Genomic DNA, 12583 nt, shown 5'->3' on the forward strand with positions numbered 1-12583 from the left:
TCGTGCCTCTGGCAATCTGGAATCCTGACCCCTGCCCCCTTAGTCTGGAGTCTCCTGCCTCCTGGCAATTGGGTAACTTATACTTGTCCCTGCATTTAAACTGTATTTGTCATTGGTTGGAACCTTTAGCTTCTGTGGACTATTCCTGCCATTCATCACACATGTTCATATTTGTGTATTGGAGTATACCTGTTTATTCTGCTACCTGAAATCTGCATATTCCACAAACTCAATACTTCTTTACATATTTTGCCTAATAAAGACATTTTTCTACTGCTATTTCCATGTCCTGAATTCACTAGGAATCATAACAAAGATATATAGACTATGCTAATTCACTCTATATCTATAAGTTCTCTGTCCCCAGTGACCGCAGGCAGGGAGAGAAATGGCTGCTGAACTTCTGAAAACCCAGAAAAACAGGGGGAGTTAACCCTTGAAGTACTAAACTCCAATATGGCCTGACACTGTAATGTCAAAACACACAGAACACTGGCTAGGACTGCGTTCCAGCAACAGCTCCCCACCAGTCCTCCGCAATTCCTTCATCACATCATTCCTCCACAGCAATCACGGGCTCTTGGATCTGCACAGAACACCTCTCTGGAGGTGGCTGGGTCCTGAACACTACCGTATTGCCGGGTGACCTTTTGTCAGGAGCCCTACATTTTTCAGGGGGGCAGCACTAAAGCACCATAGGCGCTCTCCCTGAAGTAGCAGCAGCGGTCACCGGAGTAAAAAAAACCCTAAACACTAAAAATAAGTAAACATTAAATAACTAGACTAAAATGTGTCTACACCATAAGGACTATTAAAAGAACTAGAGTACTTCTGACTGAAGGGGGCAGAGGGGAGGGGAGCAGGCTAGACAAGTTTTAGTGCTTTTTCTCCAACCGCGCCCTCTATACTCCAAGGTGACCAGTGTCTACCAACGGGTGTGAAAGAGAAATTTGACATACAAACAGTACTGGAGAAAAAAAAAACGTGAGACTCTCTCACACAGCTACCACATAAGACAAAAGCACTCCACTGCGTCCTATGCCATGTGTGACCACTTTAATACTCAGTTTCTCTGCCAGGAACCAGAGGCCAGTAATTAGAATGACCAAGTCTGCAACCGGTCCAATACCTAGGCAAAGAATCATGAGGTAGCTAAACAGTGTTTGAGTAATTGCAACTGAGGCAAACCCACACAGAGATGCAGATAAGCCTCTCAGTAGCTGTAGCACTTGCAGGTACTCGAGCGCAGGTGCAAATTTACAGAGGAAAGTCGCCAGTACTAGTTAGCAGTTTCTGATTAGCAGATTGTGGATTCCCTTCTAAAGCTGCTTAAGTGTGGCTTTCATTACTCATGTCTAAATTCTATGAATTTGTGGTTGTATTTACAATGATCATTGGTACACGAGAAGAAAAAGGTTTTTTTTTAGTTTATATCAAACCTAATAGCAAATGTCTCTCGTTATCAAAACAAATGTTAAAAATTTCTTTGTACAATATTACAAGTACTATATTTTTCTGTGCATATATATCTTACTCGGGCAAACAATACATTAGTGAGAGTTTGAGTGGAGGGATGGAGAATTAAAGACATTTAAACTAGAGGTATAGCCTACTGGACACCCCTTCTTGTCCAAAACTGTTTGCAATTACTTGTATTGTATGTGTTTTGAAGTGTGGTATTTTGCATTAAAATTATGCCAGATGTTTCACAAATGAAAGGTTATGCTATTAGTGTCTTGTAATGCAGTAATTGTATTGAGGTATTGACATTTTGCAATGATCTACACACAGAGAATCCCATGTTAATTAGCCTTTGTGCCTGGGAGGAAGATATTATTATCTTTTTTAGCACATTTCAAAGGTGAGGACTATTCTGTGGATAGTCTGTTTTTGAGCTCAAAATCCTTATAGAAATTCCCCAGTCTAAGAGGAAACCAGTGTTGAAAAACCTAAATTATATGACACTGAATGGATAAGTATTGGTTGAAGCTTAATCTGAGATAAGGCATTCTCCCTAAGGATTGAGCTACTGCCTGTTAAATAAAAATGATGAAATAACTCTTTATTATACTCTCTCATGTGCCTTGAGCATGTGAGATATGTCCCATCTTAACTCCAGGGAAGAAATGAGCTGTATTTGCTCACCAGAAATGTGCTCATTGGCCTAGTTAAAGCCTGTTTTGATTGCTTCTAGACAATCGCCACGCTCAGTTATGGCTCCAGTTGAGCTGGCTGCTCATTCACAAAACATTTGGCTCAGAAGTCAAGTAGACTGCAATTACACACTCCTTGGTTAGGAGTGTGTAATTGCAGTCTACTTAACTCTCTTGGTGTTGTCACTATTATTTTGGTGTTGCGAAAAGAGCCAAACATACTCTGGTATCCTCCCACAAGCAGTGATTATTTTTTGTAAGAATTTCCATGGTGCACTATAGGTCTCAGATGGCACTTGTAGTTTAACAAGTGCCAGCATAACCAAACATTTTAAGTCTGCCAGGGGTTGCTGCGACCTGTAGTTCACCACACTAAAAATACTTGAATCTATCACATACACACATATATTATATATATATATATATATATATATATATACATACACACACACACACACACACACACACACCGTATATACTCGAGTATAAGTCGACCCGAATATAAGCAGAGTCACCTAATTTTACCACAAAAAACTGGGAAAACTTATTGAATCGAGTATAAGCCTAGGGTGGGAAATGCAGCAGCTACTGCTAATTTTTTTAGATTTATTCATTATTATGTTTTTTATTTACATCTGTATATGCATTTTTATTTTACACATTTTTATACCATGTGTGTTTTTGATTGATTAGCTACTGAATGATTCATGTATTTTTAATCTGACTGGTTCTTTGGACATATGCACCTTTCTTTATTAAAAATGAATCAGTGGTATATTTCTATTTGTACAGATATACTGTTTGGCTTAAGTCGGAGGATAGGTGAACACTTTGAAATACACTGGGCTGATGCAAAACCAGGTCTTTTGTGGTGCACACTGAATGTGCTTTGAAAGTGACCTCAGCAGACTTTTAATGAATGGAAAAAATATGAATTGTGCTCTTGTTTTGTGCTCCTTCTACAGTGCAGCTGTAATATTGAAATTTCTCCAGGCTGTTATGCAGGTAGAAGCACCAGGTTTAGGAACCAGTGGCGGGTTAGGTGAAGATTCATTCACATAAAACATTGTTTCCTCAAGTTCTCCTTTAAACAATACTAAAACTAAAGTTCAATGTTGCTATATTAACATATTATACATAGAGAATATTTCTTGGTACACAGAAGAAATTATTGAACTATTATTCCTGAAACACAGAGTTGATACTAAGCTAAATCTTTTTGGCATGCTATCTGTCCCCTATCTTGCAGAAAGCAGGCATGAAAACAACCAGCTTCAGGTGCATATCTAGAAAAAGCAGGACTGATTTTGAAAGTGGTCTTGTAGGTGTGACACCCAGCATCAATTTAAAAAAAATAAATACACAGACCATTCAAAGTAAGGTATCCTGAATAATAATGTATTAGGAGACCCAGCAAATGCCATATCTGAAATTCACCCCCAAAGAATAGGGAAATGATCACGTTATGTTAATATTGGAGAGGGAGGGAGAGAACGAAATTACCTGGTCTCCGGTCCCTCAACTCTTAAGTTCCGCAGTGGAACGCATGTGCGTGCATTCCACTGACAGGAAGTTCGGCACAAATGCCGAACTTCCTGTCAGTGGAACGCACATGCGATCCACTGCAGAACTTAAGAGCTGAGGGACTGGAGACCAGGTAAGTTCACCCGTGTATAAGCCGAGGGGTGCTTTTTCAGCATAAAAAAATGTGATGAAAAACTCGGCTTATACACGGTGTGTGTATATATATATATATATATATATATATATATATATATATATATATATATATACACACACACATATATACACACACAAAGGTTTTTTGTAAGCATACTAGCAAGGTCTGTGCTGTTAATCATCATCAGCATGGATCTTGCACCAGGGCTAGAGCAGCCGAAACAAATACACCCCTACAGGCATATAAACGGCTGCTTTCAGCAATACAGAGAGCAAGTTATGAAAAGTAAAACAGGCACTGGCACTCACACTTTAATTCAATTATGTAATGAGTTAGGAATAATCTGAGGAAACCTGTTTAGTTTGTAGAGAAATGGTGAAGGAACTTAATTAGGTGTGTAAGGCATTGCTTTCAAGCCGAGAGACCCGCTGATTATATCAGTGGAGGAGACTTCAAGGGAAAAAGGAGTTATACATTCTTTATACTTAGTCCATTTCCATAGATCCTCTTATCTGTGGATTTTATCTGCCGCTCTAAAACAAGGGTGGTAAGCAGTACCCTGCAAGTATTTATTCATAGACTTAGTATTGTAATATTCTTCATTTACAGAGCCACAGTACTAGTCTCCACAAAATCCTATTTTGGTCAAGTGGAGGATACAGCATATAAAAGCATGTTCAAAATATGTATTTTTCCACTTGCAAGCACATATATATTAAGATTGATTGGATCATAATGTTTGTTTGTGAAAGATAAAATGTTAAAAAACACTAATTTTCTCTCTGCATAAATGAGTGTCTTTTGGATAAAACAGTTCATAACCATGAGTGCCTTATATGGACTTACACGAGTTAAGGACAGTCCGACATTGATATTTACTTGAGATAATGAATGCATCCTATGATTTTAATGTTTTAGCTGTGTCCAATGTGATTATTGAACAAATATGTTTATAGTGATCTTTCTGGAAACATGTTATATAATAGATTTATAAAACTACATATTTTTGGCTATTTAGTTATATTGCGCTCCTTTCTCTTGATCGTTGAGTTACGCGAAACACCCTTACAGTACTTACCCTATGCTGGTCTGTCCCTTCCCTCCCCTGTTCTGCCTCTCTAAACGTAGAGTAGTGAGACATGTCTCACTCTACATTGCTACTTTTTTATATGAATTTTGTGCGCATATGCAGAACTGAAATGACTATTTTACGCAAAGAAAATACACATATGGCAAACTCTGCACGTATGATAGTGGTTATGTTTATATTTAACTAACCCATTGAGTTAAAAAGATGACCAAAGAGATAATTCTCTCTACATTTTTTGTTTATTAAGACCAACTAATTAAAAAGGCACAAACATGGGGCATATGTTTACAGACATTATAACAAACATATACATTTAAACTGTAGGAATGTGGCTTTCTGCTAACCAGAAAGCGCCTAAGCTTTTGTATATACAAAAGATGTACAATTTTATGTCCTACAATACAAAAAAATCAGTTATAAAATTATTATTATTTTTCTTTACAATGAATTCTATTTTATTGTATGAATCAAGCCCCCTACACTCTGTATTTTTTTTCTGTCCAGATACTTCTTATTTAAGAAGTTTGTCCCCTTACTTTAAAGCATGCCACTTTTGCTACTGCCATGGCTCACTAGGCCTTTATTTTTTAGAATACTTGATCTAAGTCCATTTGATCCCATTATCTGCCAAAACACATTATCCAGCAGAAAATAGGTTGAAATGCATAAATAAAAATTATTCAATCTTTCAGGGGAGAAAAAAACATTTTTAATGTAGAGTATTTTTGATATCGCTAAAAACATAATGCCTGGAAAAGTCTGCAACACATTGTTTATAAAATGTGTTAGCTAGTATCTACAGCAATTAAAGATTTCAATGCTTATCTAAAACAAAAGAAGAGTTTGTCACATGATGGTCTAAAAGGCAGGGATTTGTAATCTTTTGGTTTACTATAATACAGTTAACATTTGGGATGATTAAAGTAAAAAATTAATAACAATACATGTAGCTCAGTAATGGATAGAGTGTGTGTGTGATTAAGTGTATGATCTGGCCAATAAGCAAGTGCTATTGGGGACAGGCCAAAATGGGCAATATCCCACAGTCACTAAAAAAATACTAGCAAGAACACGGATTGGAATATAAGAAAATGCTAAAATATTTACACATTAAATATAGTTTTCTATAGCACACAATTAATAACATTCATAAACAAAAAAACCAAACAAACAAAAAATAAAACAAACAACACAAAACCAAAACCCACTTATATATAATCTTGGCTTATCTTGCTGGGCTCACTACCTAGTTAGTGGTTAGAAAACAAACTGTATACGTTATTAAAAAAAACAAAAAAAACAAAACAAAAACCAGAACAGATCCTCCATAACTTTTCTGACCGATCAGCAAGTCCAAACTGGGTTAAACTCATTCAGATTCTCCTTGTGCTTCTACATCCGTTAAGTGAAATGTTTTCTTGAAAATGTTCCTTTTTCTCCATTTCATGCTGGTTATAATACATCTTCAGCATTTAATTGCAACATTTCAATTAACAAGACAAAACATGTGATAAGGAACCTAGACATCTAAGAGCATTGATGCCTTAAAAAGCATACCTTTACCTTTCTATGGTGACTAACATTTCTGCAATTTTCTTCTAGTTTATTCTCGCTTGTCAAAAGCATGATTTAAAAAAAAAAAAAACAAAAGCAAAAACCAAAACGTTAAAAAAACATTAAAATGCTAATACTCCCTTTGTTGTTGTACATTTAAAAATATTTACATTCCAAATGCTGAGGAAACCAGAAGCAAAAGAGGGAAATGTTTTTCACCAATGTAGTTCATTTTTTTCCTTCTTCATTTTTCATATTAGCTTGTGATACTATTATTTATTTGCTCAATGTGGGAGCAACATGAATTACATATGCTTTGCAGATCTGTTTTGGAAATTTCCATTTTCCTAAGAATACTGCTTGAAAACATCCATAGCTGTGAAATGCTGATTCTTAGACACATTTTACTAGGTGTTCTATAGGTTTTACTTACTTTGAACATTGCCAGTTAAGAAGCACAGAGGAGCACCTGTCCTAGTATCAGTTATAGTAGTAATAAAAAATAAAGAAAAAAAAGGGTCCAAATGTGTTGGAATACAACAAAGATATTTCTTGCTAGTGTTATTTAAAACAGGAGTAATCGGGGTAAATACTAATACACTTTTCTTAAAATTCTGTCGAACAGTCTTCTAGTCTATATGCAGTCTTCATTTTTATGTTCATTTCCCCTCTTTCTTCAGTGGGTGTGGTCCATGTCAACAATTATAAGGCTGAAGCATGACCAATGAAATGAATGAAAAGCAAGGGTCAAACATCAGCAAATTGTATGTGTCTCCTTGTTAAATTATATTGTAAGTTGCTGGTAGAGACCTACGAAACAACCTTTTAATACTGTTGTGAATACATACATATTTATATATATATATATATATATATGTGTTTTTTTTCTTTACCAAGGTGGTGTAGATGGTAGAGCTTGGGATAAGAATGACATACTCTCCACTGGTCTCATAGCTATATTTAATGGGGCAGCTAAAGTCATTGGTGTTGGCAGATTCATAGGACTTGTTATAGTGACTGGATGTGCGATGTTCACTGGAGCAGTAACAGAGGTAGGCAAATTGACTGAAGATGTTAAGGACAAAGGTGAAGTCATGGAAATTGGTGTTGTTATGGTCACTGGGTGACCCAAATTCATGGGAGAAGCGATGTTAACTGAACTTGAGACATTCACAGGACTTCTCATGCTCATTGCAGCTGCCACTGTTACTGGGTTTGTCAGGGTCCCTGATGCTGCCATAGTGGATGTAATATTGAAGGGAGAAGTAAGAGTCACAGACGTCTGAGCCACAGTAGAAGTTTGGCACATGTTGCTCGTGTCTAAAAGAGGTAAAGAGAAAAAAAAGTTATCCACCACTGCCTTACATATTGCATTAACCGTTAGTAAATTGATTAAAAGTCAGAAAAGTGTGCTGACTGCATACATTTTATTTACTAACAAAGCAATAATACTTTGGAAATAACAAATATTGCAGTGCCATGTAGAGGGCTTCTGAATTAACTGGTATTAAAACATAAAATCACCTATTGAAAATGTCCTATGATTCTGATCCACAGCACAAAACAGCGAGTCTGGAGCTGAAATAAGAGGAAGAGTAATATATCAAAGTCGCAAAATGAGGGTATTTTTAAACGGTCAATTGATATAAACTACTTAAAATAACCAGAGTTAACTTACAATAAAATATTTGCATATGAACATAAATAAAAAAAAAAACATTAACAAAGTAGACATTGAAGTTCATGCAGACTACACATGCAAAAAAATAAGATGAACAGACTTTGAAAGTACCGGTACTGGTTTGGCTCAGTGCCACCTCTGAGTTACATATTTAGTGGTTACAGCGGACTAAAAGTCACTTCATTACACCCGAAAAAAAATATGCATTGCAGGTTGTAATGTGAGGGGATATTCAGGTGTGCTTTTTGTAATACCTATGCATTATGGCATGGACCACTTCTAAAATGGATATTCTAACATGCAGATGAGGACAGTACCTTAAGTAAAAATGGATTGCCAAATATACAATGGACACAACAAGAACAAGCTGCGATACAAATTGTGTATAATCTGTTCACTAAAAATAGAATTTTACAATATATGCATTGTAAAATCATAGGCTAAAACATCATTACAAAAACTGTGCAACAGTTGTCTTGCTTTATTTAATTTGTTTCTGCAATATATTTCTGACTGGAGATTGGGAATAGATGTATGCGGCAGAAATTACATACAATATTTACCCATGCTCGTCTTGCTGATTGGCTAAACCTAAAATTACCACCAACAAAGAAAGATATCAAGTAATACAGCATTTCACTTTTGTGATCGAAACCAATTAATGTTAAAGCTAGACATACAGAACTATTTACTAACTCGCCAACAGCAAGGTTTGCTCAAATGCAAGCACAATTCTTTTAAATTGTTCGCATTAACACTTGCCCATGTTAAAAATGAACATACTGTAGCTTGGACAAATATCTTAAGTTAATATGGAACTGAATTTTTAGTATAAGGTGTCACTGTAATCACGGTACAAGACAAGCAAGCAGAACACATACATGTCTTACAGTCGTATACACTGATTATGTGCCTTTGTTCATGTATTAAAATGTAAACACTCAAATACCTTCATATTTGATTCTACAATGAAGTGGAGTTTGAAGTTCATGAAGTTGTCCTAAAATGAAAAAGATAAAAGTTGGTTTTTGGTACATCCAGCTAGAATACCACAATCAACAGCACTTATCTTTTTTGCTTTTGTTACACTTAATAACCAACTCCTCCTATGACAGATATTGGTGACAAATATGAATAGAGGGCATTATAGGATTTGTTGTGGCTATCACCAATTATGAGCCATCTATGCAGCAGTGTATACTTTCTCCTCTTTTCAAACCTGCTACGGATACCTATTAAAGATAGAATCAAGAGTACGTATACAATCCCTACAAGTAAAACTACTTCCCAAATGGAACCCCCCCCCCCCCCTCATTTAAAAGTGAAGTTAATCGATTTGCATTCAGTGATATGAGTGAGGGAGTCTTTATAAACATTTTTTGTGTGTGTAAATGCTAATAAATATACAAATAAAAATAATGTATATGAGCGAATCCTCATCTTATTTTTATGCACAGTATGAAATAAAAATTAGGATTTGGACCTCTGGGTTCGATAAGAAAAACACAATTTGACTCTGCATAGGCACTGAAGCTTTGTGGTAATTTCTATTATCCTTATAATTTATTCTAGCAGGCTTACTACACTAAAAATTAGATTTTGTCCTATTAAGTCATAAAATGGTACTATAATTCCATATTTATATCTAAAAGGTGATGCATTCTAAACATTGCATTTCTGAAATTCTAAAATGAAACATGTTTGGAAATTTACTCACAAGAGAGACTTTTGTAAATTGTGACTGTAGTAAAAGAATGCATTTTGGATGCCAGATCCTGGGATTTACCTATATATTTTAGCTGTGTGTGGGGATTTGGTGTTTTATCATGCTGAGAAACTAGTAAATGCCACCTTTTAAAGTTTCTTTCTGTTTTTATTTTGACTGTGTTTTTATATACAAGTGAGCATTTTGTAAGCAAGTGAAAATATGAATACCAGAAGGAAAAAGTAGTTACATGCATTTCTTTATACGCATGAATGTGAAACGCTTAACTTCAACATCATCACCCCCATTTATTTATATAGCACCACTAATTCCGCAGCGCTGTACAGAGAAATCACTCACATTAGTCCCTGCCCCATTGGGGCTTACAGTCTAAATTCCTTAACACACACAGACAGACATACAGACAGACTAGGGTCAATTTGTTAGCAGCCAATTAACCTACCAGTATGTTTTTGGTGTGTGCGAGGAAATCGGAGCACCCGGAGGAATCCCACACAGACAAGGGGAGAACATACAAACTCCTCACAGATAAGGCGGTGGTCGGGAATGGAACTCATGAACCCAGTGCTGTTAGGCAGAAGTGCTAATCACTAAGCCACCGTGCTGCCCAAAAGATGATATGCCCATTGTGGGCCAGATTCATTAAGTAACAAATGCCGATACGTGCTGTACTTTGCGTAAAATCGCTCTGTGCATGCCCAGAAATAAACAGTATGCCTGTGAACACAGCAACATTCAATACATCTTCAAGCGCAAAGGACCCTTACTACAGATTGCTATTTCAAGGGTGAAACGGAGAGAGGACTGGGCATATGCATGTACAGAGAGGGCGTACTGAGGTCGAGTGCATGCACCAACGTCTGATTTAAATTTTGAGCATCTCAAATGTACGTGTTTTTCTGTCATGTCACTTGCACCAGCTACAGGTCAGGTGTAAGTTCTGAGTAATAGTGATTGTGTATGTATGCTAGATCATGTATTTGCAATCAGGAACAACTGTTATAATGCATTTTATGTACAGTAGACATTATAAGAAATGTATTTTATGGGGGGGTTAAAATAAAATAAAATTCTCTCTGTGCATTCTTTTGGGACTTTCTATTCCACATATGTATTTGACGTTATTGTCTGTTAGGGCAGAGAACGCCTAAACCTGTACTGAACAAACGGATCTGGTTGAATACAGATGTGTGTTTTAAAAAAACAAAACGCGATTTACGTTTATGTTGCGTGCCTCAATGAGTCAGGCCCTGTATGCACAAAGAAACCAAAACACTATACATGGAAACGAAAGTATACATCAGCAAAGTTGATACCAACATGTTCAATTAACAGGTTTACAATAATCCTAAAGTCACAATTAAAAGAAACATTGAAAAAAATAAAACAAAAACCACTTCTGAAATGGGTCTTTTTTTTTTTTTGCTTTAGGGAATTTAAAATTCTCCCAAATGTCATATATCTTAATTGTATTTGAAGTTGTGCCCAATCACTGTACTATTAACTCCCTGGTCAGGACGGGAATATCAGCTGCCCCTTAACTTCTCTTATTCCACCCAAAATAATTTTCTACAAACTGGCTCCAATGATGTGGAGACCATGCTACACTAACACGGAGATAGCCAAATGGTAGCTAAATGGAGCTGAGCTGAATGCAAAGATAAGGATGAGATCAGAGTGCAGATGCGCTTTTAACACTCAAGTCGACTGTACAGTCATGGCAAAAAGTTTTGAGAATTACACAAGTATTGGTATTTACAAAGTTTGCTGCTTTGTGCTTTTAGACCTTTTGTCAGATGTTGCTGTGGTATACTGAAGTAAAATTACAAACATTCCATAAGTGTCAAAGGCTTTTATTGACAATTGCATTAAGTTTATGCAAAGAGTCAATATTTGCAGTGTTGAGCCTTCTTTTTAAAGACCACTGCAATTTGCCCTGACATGCTGTCAATCAATTTCTGGGCCACATACTGACTGATGGCAGCACATTCTTCCTAATCAATGCTTGGGAGTTTGTCAGAAGTTGTAGGTTTTTGTTTGTCCACTGACCTGTTAAAGATTGACCACAAGTTCTCATCGGGATTAAGGTCTGGGGAGTTTCCTGGCCATGGACCTAAATTTTACAATGTTTTGATCCCCGAGCCACTGAATTACTTTTGCCTTATGGCAAGGTGCTCCATCATGCTTGAAAAGGAATTGTTCGTCACCAAACTGTGCTTGGATGGTTGGGAGAAGTTGCTCTTGGAGGATGTTTTGGTACCATTCTTTATTCATGGCTATGTTCTTAGGTAAAATTGTGAGAGAGCCCACTCCTATGGCTGAGAAGCAACCCCACACATGAATGGTCTCCGGATGCTTTACCGTTGGCATGACACAGGACTGATGGTAGCGCTCAGCTTTCCTTCTCCAGACAAGCGTTTTTCCAGATGCCCTAAAACAATCTGAAAGGGGATTCAGAGAAAATTACTTTACCCCAGTCCTCAGCAATCCAATACCTGTACCTTTTGCAGAATATCAGTCTGTCAATGATGTTTTTCCTGGAAACAAGTGGCTTCTTTGCTGGCCTTCTGGATACCAGGCCAACCTCCAAAAGTCTTCGTCTCACTGTATGTGCAGACGCACTCACACCTGCCTACTGTCATTCCGAAGCAAGCTCTGCACTGGTGGTGCCCTGATCCCGTAGCTGAATCAACTTTAG

General features: G+C 36.8%; 1 protein-coding gene across 3 annotated transcripts in view; it reads right to left on the reverse strand.

The window, feature by feature from the left end:
- Positions 1-5144: 5144 nt before the first annotated feature.
- The window catches only part of VEZF1 (vascular endothelial zinc finger 1), a 55602-nt gene continuing 48163 nt past the window's right edge, over positions 5145-12583 (reverse strand). For all 3 annotated transcript variants that reach the window (XM_075195570.1, XM_075195569.1, XM_075195568.1), the window contains exons 5-7: positions 9109-9159; positions 8003-8056; positions 5145-7798 (exon numbers count right to left, since the gene is read on the reverse strand). In XM_075195570.1, coding sequence (XP_075051671.1) covers positions 7368-7798; positions 8003-8056; positions 9109-9159 — 536 coding nt within the window. In that variant the 3' untranslated portion in view covers positions 5145-7367. The remainder of the gene's footprint in view (positions 7799-8002; positions 8057-9108; positions 9160-12583) is intronic.

The sequence above is a fragment of the Mixophyes fleayi genome, chromosome 2 (genome assembly GCF_038048845.1).
Source record: "Mixophyes fleayi isolate aMixFle1 chromosome 2, aMixFle1.hap1, whole genome shotgun sequence".
NCBI classification, from domain to species: domain Eukaryota; kingdom Metazoa; phylum Chordata; class Amphibia; order Anura; family Limnodynastidae; genus Mixophyes; species Mixophyes fleayi.